General features: G+C 32.4%; 2 protein-coding genes across 3 annotated transcripts; both read right to left on the bottom strand.

Moving 5' to 3' along the window:
• Positions 1-6,286: 6,286 nt before the first annotated feature.
• Positions 6,287-7,077, bottom strand: LOC129871174 (E3 ubiquitin-protein ligase RMA1H1-like). The gene has a single exon (XM_055946056.1). The coding sequence runs from the start codon at positions 7,034-7,036 to the stop codon at positions 6,389-6,391; it is 648 nt and encodes a 215-aa protein (XP_055802031.1). The 5' UTR covers positions 7,037-7,077; the 3' UTR covers positions 6,287-6,388.
• A 5,958-nt stretch (positions 7,078-13,035) lies between these two features.
• Positions 13,036-15,934, bottom strand: LOC129871694 (putative late blight resistance protein homolog R1C-3). 2 transcript variants are annotated; one of them, XM_055946654.1, is made up of 2 exons: positions 14,921-15,934; positions 13,036-14,581 (listed from the first exon to the last, which is right to left on the bottom strand). In XM_055946654.1, exons 1-2 carry the CDS (start codon positions 15,768-15,770, stop codon positions 13,167-13,169), a joined length of 2,265 nt encoding a protein of 754 aa, XP_055802629.1. In that variant the 5' UTR covers positions 15,771-15,934; the 3' UTR covers positions 13,036-13,166. The 2 variants fall into 2 exon arrangements, 1 of the variants encoding a protein (XP_055802629.1); XR_008762293.1 differs by lacking the exon at positions 14,921-15,934 and adding an exon at positions 14,688-14,775 and having other exon boundaries at positions 14,498-14,581.
• Positions 15,935-16,529: the final 595 nt, after the last annotated feature.

Raw genomic sequence — 16,529 nt, 5'->3', positions numbered from 1 at the left:
AAAAATTTAGTTTACCTGGCTGCCCAATTTTTGGTCCCTCATTTTGCAGTGTAGGACTACACACTGATTAGCTTAAGTAAGCATTTCTTATCAAGTACACATGAAGCAACTTGGGAAACTTACATAAACACACTATCACTAAGACTGATTATGAACCTTAGATCAAGTATATGATAATATTTATTGTTAAGGATCTGATGGTGCCCGTGGAGTTGTTTTGGTGGGGAATGTCCCCAGTTGTGATTGCTGCTAGTTCTGTTCCACTTTCTAAATAGAAAGAAAAAGAAAAGGATTTCGTTTTCGAGTCTGTTTTTGATTCTTCCGACCTTGAATCTAGGTTTCCCATAATGCCTCATTGCTGCTTTCAAAGGGTACAGTTTACTTTCGATTTCTCCCTTGTAGCCGTTACCCGAATTCGCGCAAGTGTGTCCACCACCCCCCCACGGGAGAAAGAAACCTAAGAGAAGACGTACTTTCCCAATGGATGTTCCAATTACTAAGCTGACTACCTTCCCTGCCTTGGTAGCTCTTCAAGTGAGTTTTCTTTACCTGCCCTCCATGCCACTATCTTTCTTTCCGAAAAATGCAGCCCCTACCATTAGTCGTCTATGGAGATCTGAGATTCGTCTAATGAATTCTAAGTTCAATCCATCATGTTTAGCAGAGCTACTTCTTCGAGCTGAGTGGGGTCGCGCCCCTTCCTTCTTTATGGCCGTATAGTATTTTATGATTTTTCAGAGGAATTTATAGCATCCATCTGCTAATGTGTAATGTGCTCCCTGGTGACAAATCACCAACTCAGGAGTCCTTGAAAGCCTTGATCTATGTAACAAAATCTGAAAAGCTACAGGGATGACAAAAAGAGGGCGCTTTCCTGTGAAGACCAAAAGAGACAAGCTTATGACTAAACACTACCCGAAATGAAGCTCAATCGATTCAAATCGGTCCCAAAGGATGTCCTTAGTTGTGTTGGCAAGAATCTTTTCGGAAAAAGAGGCGCTTTGTAGATTTAAGCCAGCCCAAGAAGCTGTTGTTGAGCCCGTAGAGAAGGAGGAGTAGGAGGAGTCAGTTTTCTTTAAAGAGCGAGGAACGTAGTGTCGGACAATTATGCCATTCGGAAGAAGTCTTATACAGAAGAAAAGCCTGTTACGAGTAAGTGGGCTTTCAAGCGAGGAAAAAAACTCGAGAAATTATGTGTGATGACAGGAAAATCGCTATTTCCTTAGTCTTTATTCCGCTCTCATAGAAGCTTAGGCCCATCGGGATTGGGCATGGACAAGCCTCGACTGGGCCAACATTGATGAAAAAGAAAATATTTATCATTTATAGCAATAATATTTTTTTCACTGGACACTTATAATACATTTATAATACAGTTTTAATATAATTTAGCGAGAATAATTTATAAAACTCATATAATACAAGTTTTATTCATGGATAATATATTTATCACACACTTTAATATACTTATAATACATTATGTCGATTTCTTACCAAACAAGTATAATATATTTTAAAACACTTATACTACATTTATATTGCTTGCATAATTCACTTTTAATACATGAAATATATATCATAATATTGTTATGTATTGCTATAAATGATAATAAATAAAAAGTATCGCTAACATCAGTAATTATTTATTAAAAAGTGTTCTCCTTGGTAATTTTTTCAAGCAACTTCATTGGCCTATACATGAAATTTTGGGCTACCAATGGAGCTACTAAAGCCCAGAACATTCCCAAACAAATCAGGTTAGCAACATGGAAGCCTAGTTTCTTAAAAAGAAATATAGAAATGCTTCTCTTTTCATTTGCATTTAATTTTGAATTAAAATATTATTTGACAATTGATGTAAGGCTGGATATGGCTTGTCTATACTTCAAGAAATCTAAGAGAAAACTTATCAATATACACAGTTCAACTTTACTTATTTATCCATGTGATTGAAATATACAAAACTTATACATTGATTCGAGGATGTATATTATAGGTATGGGTATGTATATTATGTGTATAATACATGCATATTATATTTAAGGTTGAACCCGTCAGTGACTACTTAAAGTTGGCACCAACTTTCACTTAGATACTTGAACTAGACTTTATTCATTTTAAACACCTCATGTCATGTCCATTGTGTCAGTTTGATAATTTTTGCTGACATGACATATTGAGAGTGATACACTCCTTATCAACGCATGAAAAAACTTATTTAATCATTTTTTATTTTTTATTTTGTTCTTCTTCCCCATATTTCAACCATCATCTTCCAAAACTTAAACTCCTTCCATGGAGAAATATATCCAATGGTGCTAATTAGTTAAAACAAAAGAAACTAAAATTGTAGTAGATCAAGCTGTAATTAATTTGATTTATGAAAAAACGTAGAACCAGTAGAGGAAAACAATTGAGAAAGATTGAACAAGATGAGTCTTGCGCATGAGTGAAGAACTAATCATAAACCTGGAAAGAAGGATTTCACTGAGAAGAAGATCTGGGTGGAGGAAGGGTGGGGGTGGTGAGGAAGATGATCTGGGTGGGGGAGGGGTTGGCGGGTAGGGGTGGGGTGGTAGAGAAGACAATCTAGGGTGGGCTGTGCTTTGTTTTTTTTATTTTCTTTAATTATTTGAATTTTAAAAATGCCACATGTCATTGAGTGATTGCCTTTTTTTTCTACTCAAAATTCATTATTTAAGAATTATTTACGATATATGTCACATGTCTTCATTTAATTCGCCGCTTTAACATGTCATCAGCAAGTGTGTTACACACACCTTACATATTTGACTGATTGTCAAAATAACACAGCAGAGCATGACATGAGGTGTTTAAAATGAAAAAGTATAGTTGAAGTGTCTAAGTGAAAGTTGGTGCCAACTTTAGGTATCAACCGATGGGTTCAACCTATATTTAAATATACAAAATATTTACATTTATTGATAATTTTATAAACTAGATCACTCAAAGACATTGAACTGTAATTATCCCTAATCTTATCTTCTAAGCTCTTCCACTTCAAACCATTTTCCCAATTCTAACCCTGCAATCCCAAACTCTAAACTAAATGGGTTACAATCTTTCTACTCTTCTTTGAATAAAAAATAACTAGTTAAGACATGGTGTAATTTTTTTTCTTGAGACATGGTGTAGCTAGGTGGAATGTTCTTGGTATTGTTCAAATAAGTCTGCCTTTTGAAGCATAGACTTATCTTGTCTTTCTTTTTTGACAATTGTGGTGTTTGAGTCAATTTATGATATGGTGCTTTATGAAATTATCAAGGGAACACAAATCATTTTTAATATTTGAAGAAAAGAAAGTAGCACATTACAATAAAAGGGATGCCTTTAATGTGTGGTTCAAATGATAGTCTAACAAGGCATATTATACTGATGCATTAAATAATCATATAGAAGAAAGTTCAATGTAATTTATTGGGGATAAAATGTGGTCTACAACTTGTGCAAAGTAGATACGACTATGTATTTTCTACATGAATCAGATCCTCCAAAACATAGTTTATATATAACTACTACATTTGTCTTGAATTTAGCACCTTTTTGTGAAGTTGTTTCTTTGTTTTTCGTATATATCCTGTCCAATAATCCAATCAATTTGGGGTGGCAATTATGCAATTAGAATTCCTAAAAGTGTTGCAAAAAAGTTCTATTCACTCTTTTTATTAAAGACAGTCTGATGCAGTAAGTTTTTATTGTATACGTAATTCAAAAAAGGATCGAGTCACATTAATTTTCATGATTTTCTAGTCGCATAAATATAATTTACCAATGAGTCAAAATTCTCCTTTTAATCCGCCCTTTTTAGTATATACACAAATAAAATTTCTATAACTACAGTGTACGTTCTTATGCTTTTATGTCCATAGGTATGTGAACTTTATACCTAAACAATTTCTCTTTTTCTTTTTAACAAATAAAATAATTTCATAATATGATGTCTGTGTCAAGTTTGACACTATTTTGGACATGCAAAGGTAATGTTATAATGTTAGTGCAAATTGCTAGATCATCAAATCATTAAACCTATATAGGATTTCGAAGTGCTAACAATTCATTTCGATAGTGTCAGTGATGTTGGATTAGGTGGATATCAACTTATCAAAATGGACACCAAATTTTTAAAAATGCTTTCCCTAGTGTTACACAGTTACACTAACTTTAATAAGTGGAAATCTTTATGCCACTAGTTGGAAAGGCCTAATACATAAATCAACGTTGAAATTTAATTTTAGCTCGCAATTAAACACTCTAATTTTGAGTATACATATATCTAGGCAATTCAACTCATTTTCATTGTGTCAGTTTGAACACTTTAACATACAAAATGATTATTTAGATACCTTCAAAATTTATGCGCCACACCAACATCGGGTTTCCTTGAGACACAATGGAGCCGAGTTTGAGCGTTTAGTTGACTATTGAATCCAAGTTAAGGTGTCTAGATGCAGAGATGGAGCTAGGATTTGAATCTTATGAGTTCTTAATTCTACTCGTTTCAAGTTACTGGGTTCTTGTAAAGATACGACACCTGAGCCTAATTCAACCCTCAAAAGCTAGGAGGGGAGGATTATCCAAGTTTATATAAGGAATCTAATTTTCCATCCCTCTATCGATGTGGAAATTCTTAACAGTTCTAAATCAATAATTTATACGTATTCAATGAATTTTAAGACAAATACAAAATTTGAATCAAAATTATTGGGTTCGATCAAATCCGCAATCCATACCCTAGCTTCGCCCTGATCTAGATGTACACTTTCAGGGTTACGTTGAAGTACTTACTTGTCAGCTAAAATTAAATTTAAGTGTCTTTCTTTTTGCATTATGTGAGTAGGGAAAAAAAATATGATATAGCTCTATCCTTGTGCATATCCTGTATCTTGAACAAGTGTCATAGGTGACATGCTTTTAAATAGTTTTTAAAAAAATTAAAAATAAATGATTTATAAAATAAGATATTTCCCACCATAAAGAATTTTCAATTCTTTCACATCAAACAAACCCATATTTGGAATGTTCTATACCATCAATATCCAACAGACGGCAGCCATCATGTCATCATCACCCACCAGCACTTGCTGTTGTTAACCTAACCAAATAGATAAAGAAAAGTTGACATAGGAGAGAGGTGAGCCTAATGGCTATTTCCCTTTGAGATGTTGATGCCTTGATTTTGAATGCTTATATATTTGAGGATGTAAAAGCTGAACAAGATGAAAGTTAAAATAGTCAATCGAGTTATAATGCCGTTATAGTTATTGCTCGTGTAAGGTTTAATCATTCTGACTACCACTTATTTCAAATGCAAATGGAAGATGCTTAATTTTTCAGAATTAGCTGTACAAATGCAATTAAACTTTCCTCTCTACAGATATAGAAGGTTCTATTAAGAGCCCGTTTGGATTGGATTAAAAAAAGTAACTTTTATGTATGAAGTGCTTTTAGAACTTTGAAGTGCTGAAAATTATTTTTATAAATAAGCAGTTGAATGTTTGGATAAAAGTGCTTATGATGTGAATTTTAGGATTAAAAGAATAAAAAAAGGTAGTTTGAGAATTTAGTTAAAATATAAGGGATATAAAAGTAATTTCCATGGTCAAAGAAAATGACTTTAAGCACTTTGGAAAAAAAAGTTAGGAATCCTAACTTTTCATTTTTGACTGACTTTAAGAACTTTATGGCTTAAAGTCAGCATTAGGCAAACACGTCCAAAAGCTAAAAATGGGTTTTAAGTTGATTTTGACCAACTTAAAGCCAATCCAAACGGGCTCTAAGAAGACAAAGCTTGTTTTCGTTATATTGTTGTGTCATTTATAAAGTAAAATAACAAAATCCCATAAAGAGACCAATAGACTCATCTCTTCCCTTTATAGAACCTACAACAACAATATTCCAGTGCACTAAAGCTTCGCTATGCGCGGGGTTCGGAGAAAGGTTTGACCACAAGGGTCTATTGTACGCAGCTTTATCTTATATTTCTGCCAGAGGCTGTTTCCAAGGCTTGAACCCGTGACCTCTTGGTCACATGACAACAACTTTTTCAGTTACTCCAAGGCTCCCCTTCAGTGTAATCCAACAAATAAAGTCTGAAAATGATAATATGTCCGCATATCTTAATTCTACCTTAAAAAGTAAAGAGACTATTTCCAACGAAGGGGTCTTGGGAGGGAGGGAGGGAGGAAGAAAGAGAAGTGTATTTGGCATCAGGTGTACACTAATAAAACAAAGTTAGTCCCTTTGTTTCAATTTATTTATCTGATTTTAACTTAATATAGAGTTTAAGAAAGAAAGATAATCATATTTCTGTACTAAATACTTTTACAACAAGCGCAAGAATATGGTCAGAACAAGAGGAGACATGTTACTAAACAACAACATAGGAAAAAACAGATTCTGCTAAGTGATCTATCAGCGTGTGATAATTGCCTCTTCCTGCTAGATTATATGAACTTGGATATGTATACAAATTAGTAATTGATGAATTCCCAAACATCCGTGCATAAACAATTTCCCCTATTGTCGTGCCGCCAGGGCTTAACATATGTTCTAGATGATCATGAGGTTGCTGAGATGAATGTGAATTATTAGTTTCTATTATTCCGTGACTTCCACATCTCGGACTAGGAGGTCTTTGTGGAATGACCATACCAAGATTCGAGGCCTTGTTTTTAGATGTTATTGTAGCTTGACCGCGACCATAGAGTGGAATCAATGTTTTTTGTGACACTTCAGCCTTGCAAATAGGGCATTTTGGCTGTTGGTTATCGATATTTTCTGAAGAAATGGTCTGAAAATGTATCCATTTGTAGATGCAAGGCCAACAATAGAGGTGACCACATAACGTAACAACCGGATCATATACAAAATCCAGGCAAATATTGCACTCAAAACCTCCAGGCAGATTGTCTTCTTGCATATTATCATCAATTATCTTCCATTTTTCGAAGGAAATATCGCGTTGATCAAAGGTAGTTTCTGCTATTTGGTCTTGAAAAAGTTGTTCTAAGGCCATATTACCTCTTGGTATTTTTATTTTTTTTGGTAATGACAAGATGAAAGAATGTTAGATTTCAGGTTCTTAATACAATTGGAAGTGAGAATTTATAAGGACAAAGGACAAGAATAGTAGCTTGCAAACAAGAAATTGATTAATGATTCTTAAGGTTGTCAAAATCACATTATATTAAAGGGACAAGGCCAAAAAGAAAAGGCCCTACACAATATTAAGCATACAACACTGTACCAAATTACTAACTTGGTCTCAATTTATGTCATATGATATTGTTTGATTTGACACAAAAAAATTTATAAAAAATGAAGATTCTTAAAATTTGTAGTCTAAACACTCTTTAATTATCAGTATGACTATATATACAACTGTCAAAATGGGTTGGCCCAACCCAACCCAACCTTAAAGGGCTATCGAGTTAAATGGGTTAGGACGAACTGACTCTTTTAACTAAAGAGCCTATAAAATAGCAGTCCAACTCAGCCCTAAGCGGGCTACGGATTGGGACGGATTGACCCTTCAATCAAAAGATAGACAACATTGACTTCTTAGAAAAACTATCGAACATTGATGAACACAGGATCTATACTTCAAAAATTCACATGTCCATGCATTACAAACAGTTTAGTGGAATACTTACAAAACAACAGAATACACTACAACAAAAATAACTTTTAGCGGCAAGCATATTAATAAAGAGTGCTAAAACTTTTACAGGCATTAGTTAATTGTCATTAGATCCAATGTCGCTATGCTTTAGCGACATTTTTTTTTCTTTTTTACAAAGAGTGTTAATTGCCCCTAAAAAGACATTTTTAGTAGCAATTAAGTTATTGCCGTTAATTAATTGCCGCTAAAGATCATTTTTGGTATTGTGATAGGCAAGATACAACCTTTAACATTCATAGGATTCATAAGAACAACATACATAAATGATCATTTTTTTCATAAACTAGACAAGAAAGGAGAAACGAAAAATTAGGCATAAACAGAAAAGTAATATAGATCAAAGATTCATAGTTATAATAACTTCAATTGCCTAGTTGTTGAAGATTTGACAAAATAAAACACTATTTAAAATATATATATATATATATAAATGGCAGCCCGGTGCACTAAGCTCCCTCTATGCGTTGTGTCCGGGGAAGGGCCTGACCACAAGGATCTATTGTACGCAGCCTTACTTTGCATTTTCTGCCAAAGGCTGTTTCCGAGGCTTGAACCCATGACCTCCTGGTCACATGACAACAACTTTACCAATTACTCCAAGGCTCCCCTTTATATATATATATATATATATATATATATATATATAATATTTTTAAAATTTATGACCCACGGACTAATCTATGAGACTGGCGGGCCAAATGAGGCTAGGCTAAAAAAACTCGTTCCTAAATGGGCTGAAAAAATTTAACCCTACCCACTTAATTTAAGAATTGGGTTGGACCGATCTCACGGGCCAAACCCATTTTAACAGTTCTAACTATATATCATTTCATTAAGAATAAAAAATGAATTTTAAAGTTAAATTATTTTTAATTATAGAAATATAATATTTCTTTGTGACAAACTAAAAAAAATATGATACATAAATTTGGGACATGAGAAATTATCACATACACCATGATTAAGTTATTTTAATAAAAGTCAAAATATATATTAATGGATCATGGTTAAGTCAGAGGAGTTTCGTGCAAACACATGTTTCATCTATCTATTTGATTTAAACATGTAAATAAGGATGTTCATAGTTCGATTTGGATCGGTTATTAATTAAAATTAAAATTAAATTAAATCGGTTTCCAAATTTCTAAAATCAAATCAAATCAAATCAAAAAAATAACTGTCGATTTGGTTATTATCGGTTTGATTCGGTTTGGTTCAATTTTTTTATTTTTTTTATTTGAAAATAATAAATTTATTGAAGTCATTTGCATCCCGATAGACAGAAATACATCGTACATGAATAATCCAAATGAAAGCTACTGTGGATTCAATTAAGCAATACTAGAGTTATTATTACACGAAAAAATGATTTAGTTAAGTAATACTAAAGTCACTATACACCAAAGATCAAAAGATCAAATCTTTACAGCAAAAAAAACAAAAAACCTCAACAATTGAGGAACCACTCGGGGGAGGGGTACAAGAAACTTATATACCAAAATTTAAGTGTTGGGCTTGAGAAAATAGTAAAGTTAATGATTTAAGTTAATTAAAATTTAATAAAATATTTATATTTTATTTATTTATAATATATAAATAATTATGAAATTTATATATATAATTTCTCGATTCGATTTGGTTATTTTTCCGGTTCATTTTTTGTAAAATCAAAACCAAACCAAATAGTATCGATTTTCAAAATTTAAAATCAAATGTAAAGAAATCAAACTAAATATCAATTTTTTTAATCAATTTAATTCGAATTGCGATTTGATTTGATTTTTTAATCACAACCACAAATAACCCTACACCTAAATACTAAGCATGTGATTAGGACCTTATTAATTCTAACAACAAACTAGGCCCATGATAGAAATCTTAATGTAGAAAATATATTTTAGTCGATAAAATGTAGCACTAGTTGCGTCAAGGAGCTATCACTTGATGGCCTTCCGCCCTTCCCCACACAGCTACATCCCATAAGTTCAATAGCTTCAGTCTTCATAAAAGAAATTTAATACCACATGAAGGATCGTTTGATAAAGTCTATTAGAAAAAATAGGAATAATACACAAGTATCTTCTTCAATTATAATCGAAATCGCTAGAAAATATCTAAATTAAATTAAATTTTTATTACTTTTCTGAATTATTTTAAAATTAAACACACCCTTCAATGCTGAGATGACACAGATAGTGTGTTCACTTTCTTTGAGGCAAGTGAGAGACGAAAAAGAAATATAAAATCTGACTAATTTGAACATATGTTCATTTTCATTATTAACTAATACACATAAGTAGTTAACATTAAAACTTAAGTTGATATCTTTTTAATTAATATTTTTTTCCATTATGAAATAGAGTCCAATTTTATCATTTTTAGAAATATAAACATTTTTTCCACAACATACTTAAATTGCCGGTGACCTTTTTCCAGATATTTCATCAATTTGTATCGGAGGAATTTTTCTTTTTCTTTTTCTTTTTTACTCAAACACTTAACATGAAATTTGAATTTTTTTTTTGCATATTAGAGATTTAGTTTAGGCAATATATGGTGAGCACAATTTAAATTAATTTTTTTTTAAAAAAAAATATATATATTTTTAAGATCTGACGAGATTTTTAATTTTTTTTGATCGAATGATTTTTTTTTAGATCTGACGATTTAGTGATGTGACGCTGATGTGGAGACAAGTGTAAAACACCTCCTTTCATGTGAGTGATTATATAGGTTTTAGTTTAGGTGTATCTTAGCGATTTCAGTTATAATTGAGAAGAGTATTTGTATATTATCTCAAAAAAATATATGCATTAACTCTGTGTCTTATACACTTTTTCTTAAAATCTACTTACACGGTATTTAATATTGAGATATGTATATTAACTTACAATACAATATATATAAATTTATGTGAATTTAATATAATAAATTCAATTATTATTATATATTAATTTAAAATTATTATAGAAATTTCTAAACTCTAAATTTTAAATTCATCTAAAGAGTGATAGACGTGGTGGGGGTATGGGAGAATACATATGGACGGTGTGGCTATAAAAATTAAAGATATTCTCTTCGTTTAAAAAGGACGAATCGATTTTTTCTTTTTAATATGTTTCAAAAAATAATTCCTTTTAAATTTTGATAATATTTAATTTAATTTAGCTTTTTATGTAACACATTTAAGGCCATAAAATTAAATTTGACATATTTAACATAACTTTAATTTAGAAACATAAAATTAAAACATACGTCTTTTTATTTTTTTAAATTTCGTGCCAATTAAATTTGGTCATTCTTTTTAGGCATAATATATAAATATGACTCTTAACTTGACTTCAGCCTGCAACTATGACCTCTAACTTTACTAGTGCACAACTAGACACTTTAACTGTTCAAAACTTGAAAAAATAAAGACATTTGTCCTACATGGCATCCCACGTGACAATTTTGTGTCATACATGACATCCTATGTGTATTATGCCATGTAAAACATGTATATTTATTTTTTTAATTTTATACAAATTTAAATACCTACTTATACACACTCAAAATTAAAGAACAAAAATATTAGTAAAATTAAATTAAAGAGTATATTTATATAATATCCATTAGTTTTAAAACGGAGGGAATACTATATTGTAAACGAACGAGTCCGCGGATGAATTATATAAGTACTACATGTGTCTCGAATTTAGCACCCTTTTGTCAACTTTTCTTTTGTTTACTTGGAAGCAAGTCTATCCTATCCTCTCCTATCCAATCAATTAGGGGTGGTCATTATGCAATTTAGAGTGATTGAAATAATATAATCAGATAAAGTAAACTTTGAACAAGTATAAGATAGCAAGAAAATCTATTAAATAATACATAAAAAATTAACATGATTCTATCACTTGACCTACACATGAGTAGCTCGTTAATATAAAGATTACATTATTGAGTTGTGTGAAAGAAAGAAGAAAGAATTTTCAATTTATATAAATTAAAAAATGTTTAATCCTAGAAATCTTTTTAGTCAAATATGAAAAAATAATATATTGAGTATCTTGAAAAATATAGAATTCTAATTAAAGTAATGTAACAAACTTCAATTCACTCTTCATAGAGTACCAATTAAATTGATTTCCACAAAAGTAAGTGCGTGAATTCAACTCCTTATGATATTTATGCCAAGCTCTTTATAGATGGCATCTAAAAAGTTTCAAGTATTCCTCCTCCCATGGGCGGAGTTACTCTTGCCCTCCGACAGAAAATTATATTGTATATATAGATCAAAATTTATTTTAATAAATATATATATAAGTATTGATACCTCTTAACACAAATTAAAGGTTTAGTATAATGATTAAGGGATTGCAAAAATTGCTCGAGGTCGTGTGTTCTGCCCCTGGCTCTGGACATGCAAAAAGTAGTGATTTTTTTACTTTTCCCTAACTCATTCGACACCCATTAAGAAAATCAAAAGTATAATCTATTAAGTTACTTTTATTTATTAAATATTTATTTTCCAGAATTGACCATTATTAAAAAGAAGTAGCTTAGTGGAAAAAATCTATAAATTTTTTTATATTGAATTCCTAAAATTGACACTTATTTTGAGACAAATTCTTTTTTGTTAAAGTGACATTTATTTTGGGACGGAGAAAGTGTTATTAACAACGAAAAAATGATAAACACCTCTCAACTTTGCGATCTAGAGCTGTTATAAAAGTAATTCACATATACCCTTGCCGTATGAATAAAAGAGGGATTGCATTTTTTTTAGTATTGTGTTTGGAGGGATAAAAAAAAGTCGGTGATGTAATTTTTATAACCACGTGACAATTTAGGAATTAAATAATCTAATTTAAAGATTTTTTTTAATTCAATAAATATGAGTTTGTTAAAGAAAAAAGTATTTATTAGACGACAAAAGTATATATGTGCTACTTTTTTAACAAGAAATATATCAACTCAAATTGTGAAATTGAGAAATATATTTATCTTTTCCCCTTATTAATATAACTTAACATATTATAACTAGTTACTTAGTATTAATTTATTATAAATTACTTGTTACATAGAATAACCTTAATTAGCTATAAAACAACTCATTTATAAAATATTTTAAAAAATCGATTTTATATAGCATAGGTGATGGTGGATTAGGTGGATATCAACTTCTCAATATCAAAGTAGACACAAAAAAAGATAATATGCTTTCACTAACTTAAGAAGTGGAGATCTTTAGGCAATTATCGAAGATGCTACGATTTTATACTATTTTGACAACCTAAAGTTAAAAGGAAATAAAAAGACTACTGTAACATATGTTAACCCCTTCAATTGTCGTGTAATCAACTAAATTATATGTATTAAAAGACTATTGTTACATATGTTAGCCCCTTCAATTGTGTGCAATTAACTAAATTATATGTACAAAAAGATTGACTATTGTTACATATATTAGCCCTTTCAATTAAAAAAGATCATGAGTATGGACCTCGATAGAGCTTCCATAGTTGTCTTGAATGTGCTGTTGAATTTGCTTGGCGGAATTTCCAACAGATTGTTGACATCTACGTATATCAATAAGAGCAAGTGTTGTTATATCTGCAAAATCTTGAGGGATTGAATCCAAATAACGGCAATTTCTAAGAAAAAGTCGCTCAAGGTACGGAAAGTGATCACTACTAGCTCTCCAGTACTGAATGTGTACTCTATTCAGGAACAAGAACTTCAAGCGAGGAAATCCTTCCTCAACTACTTCCCACTCGTTGCCTTTGAAGGCATTATTTGATAGTTCAAGGACCTCGAGTTTGGGTAATTTACCAACAATGCTCAATTCCTTCACAGCCAAAACGAAATTTCCATTAAAAGTTAAATTCTTAAGGTTTGGTGGAAAAGCATCCGGAGGAGGTAAGAACATTGGAACATCAGTTTTCCTGAAATGTCTCCGACGAAGATTACCAAATTCCAATTTCTCGAGCTCATATAAGTAGCGCAAAGCAAACAGGTACTTGCAATCAAGGAAGTCTTCTTGGACGCCAAATATTTGCAACCTCTTTAAATTGGGAAATAGTCTTAAGAAAGATCCAGTACAATATCGAGGATTCAATCCACGGAGGTATTGCAAATTTTTCAAAACCAAACATTTCTCCGTAAGCTCATGATTCCGCAAGTAATTCCAGGCCAAATGTAAGTTCCTCAATTGCGGCATGGTCAAAATTTCTGATGGTAAAATGAAAGGACATTCAAAACGACTTAAACACGGGTAAAGTTTAAGAGTTTGCAGATAACATAGGCTTGATATCATGTCTATTAATGACAAGGGAATCGCTTCGTAGGAGGATCCTGGATACGGCCCTAAGCGAGGATAAATACTCAAAGCTAGGTATCTCAAGTGAATTAAAGAATGTATTCCACTGGGAAAAATTTCACAACTAGTCATAGAAAGATCTAGTACTCTTACTAGCTTGAAAGACAATTCCAGTGTGAAGAATTTGAATCCACCCATCATGATAATAGAATGAGCCTCACTATTACGACACCAAGCCAATCCTTCCTCATTATGGATACTGATCCGACTTCGACTCTTAAAGGAACATAGCATGGATTGTGCACATGAATTTTGATCACTCTTTTTTCCGATAACATTCACAAAATTCATGTTTCGAGCTTCCCTCAAACAGAGTTCACGGATCACATCATGCATTCCACAAATCTCTATTGTTCCACAAAAACTCAAATCTCGGATGAAAATTAAACTTCTATCTATAAGTTCATTTATACATGTTTTTGCCACATCTTCTATGCTTTTACCCTCTTCTTCATTCAAAAATCCCTCTACAACCCATAACTCCACAAGTTTATTTACATGAATCCGTTCATCCTCTGCGAAAATTGCAAAATATAGAAAGCACGGTTTTAGGTGACAAGGCAAGTGGTGGTAACTCAAAGCCAACACTCGCATGCATTGGGCTTCAAGATCTGTGCTTACCACTAAATTTACGTTCTTCGCAATTCTTTGCCACTCATCCAATGTTTTACCCATTCTGGAGAGAAGTCCAGCAATCACAGTAATTGCTAGAGGTAATCCGCCACATTTGAATGCAATTTGTTTCCCAATTTTTTCAAATTCAGGAGAAAAACTTTCTTTCTCAAAGATCTTTTTGTGTAATAAATTCCAACTTTCGTCAGAATTCATGAGGCGCATGTGATAAGGAGGCTTACCTGAACTAGCATATTCAGCCACTTCCACATTCCGCGTAGTCAGGAGTATTCGGCTTCCATTATTACAGTCTGGGAAACATAGTTTTATATCATCCCAAGCTTCTGTAGTCCATATGTCATCTATGACTACCAAGTATCTCTTGCCTTTTAGAAGCTTTTGCAGTTGGTCTGCTAATTGATCATCAGGTTCATCACTTATCGAAGAAAGAAGGCCTAGGAGTACATTTCTCGCACAATACTCTTGTGAAACAGTTACTTTTGCACGAATATCAAATCGAGACATAATGCATCGATCACTGTAGAGTTTTGTAGCCAAAGTCGTCTTCCCGATGCCTCCCATCCCTACGATTGAGACAACTTCCAGTTCCCTTTCTCCTCTAGCAAGTTGATCCAGCATCATCTCGAATTCAGTTTCATGGCCAACCATTATATTCTCGGCGGGCTCTACAACATGATCAGGTAAGCTGGCTAGAGAGTAAGTTTGTAGTTTTAGATCTTTCATGCTGTCTGATATTGCCATCCACTGTTCCATGGTGGAATCAATGCATTCTAGTGCTAGTTCCAAGAGGAAAAAGAGCTCCCACATAGCCCTGCTTCTTTTCTGTAAATTCTGTGCTAAAAAAATATTTCTTGATTCTGAGTCAACGGTATCTTCTGTAGTGTATGCTACCTCTGCGATTTCAGCTTCCAAGCTTGTTAATGCCTCAAGATCGCCCGTTATATTGCAGGATTTCTCCAGAATAGCTCTCAAGGATTCGAGCTTTTTGTAAAACGGTTGCAAATCACATCCAATAAGTTCCATTGATTGGCGTATGGTTCTCATAAGGGAAGTAATAGCAGCATAAGCCATATCTCTTAATTTCTCACTTATGTGTGTGACAAAAAAATAGGGAGTTTCTGCACAGAGAAGAAGGCAAGTTGTGTAATTTCTGCACAGAGAAGAAGGAAAGTGCAAAGTTCTTTCTTTTACTAATTATTTCCATCAAATTTCCAACTAGGTCCACAATCCATGTACTGATCTATCTTCTTCTTTTTTTAAAAAAAAATAAAAACTTTGTCACGGGATAAAGCAGAAAGATTCCAGGTCACTATTTAAATCCTAAAAGTATCCTTCTTCTTTTTTTTTTTTCAATAAAAGCAGAGCAGAGTCTGCAATTCAATATAACATAGGAGAAATACACATTTTAGTCTACAAGAAATCAATCAGAATAGTTTAACATCACATTTGAACTATTCTGGTAACCTAAGATTATATTATATGCTAAGGATCCAAAGAAAGCAATCCTTTGCACATAACACTAAATCAAATACCGAATATTTCATCAACGCCGTCCATCGTCACTAATCTGTAGCATTTGAAAGGATGAAAAAGTTCCTCAGTAGTCGCCGAGAGAAGATTTTCTTGCAGTATGGACTGGTGCGCAATGAGGTTCCAAGACTAACTCATTGATGATTTTCGACCTGCCTTCTTCAAAATACTTCAGGAGCTTTTCAATAACATGACTGCTAAACTTTTGCCTTGAGAGGTATACATAATGCCTTTCAAACTGAGAGAGCAACATGGCAGCAACAGAGGGTATCTTTAACTCTATTATGAATTGAACAACAT

The sequence above is a fragment of the Solanum dulcamara genome, chromosome 10 (assembly GCF_947179165.1).
Source record: "Solanum dulcamara chromosome 10, daSolDulc1.2, whole genome shotgun sequence".
NCBI classification, from domain to species: Eukaryota; Viridiplantae; Streptophyta; class Magnoliopsida; order Solanales; family Solanaceae; genus Solanum; species Solanum dulcamara.
This window is presented reverse-complemented; position numbering and strand designations above follow the sequence as displayed.

Coding starts and splice junctions, on each gene's coding strand:
- LOC129871174 (XM_055946056.1), bottom strand. CDS start 7,036: ATGGCCTTAGAACAACTTTTTCAAGACCAAATAGCAGAAACTACCTTT.
- LOC129871694 (XM_055946654.1), bottom strand. CDS start 15,770: ATGGCTTATGCTGCTATTACTTCCCTTATGAGAACCATACGCCAATCA. Junction 14,582..14,920: donor GGCTGAATATGCTAGTTCAG/GTAAGCCTCCTT, acceptor CAATTTTCGCAG/AGGATGAACGGATTCATGTA.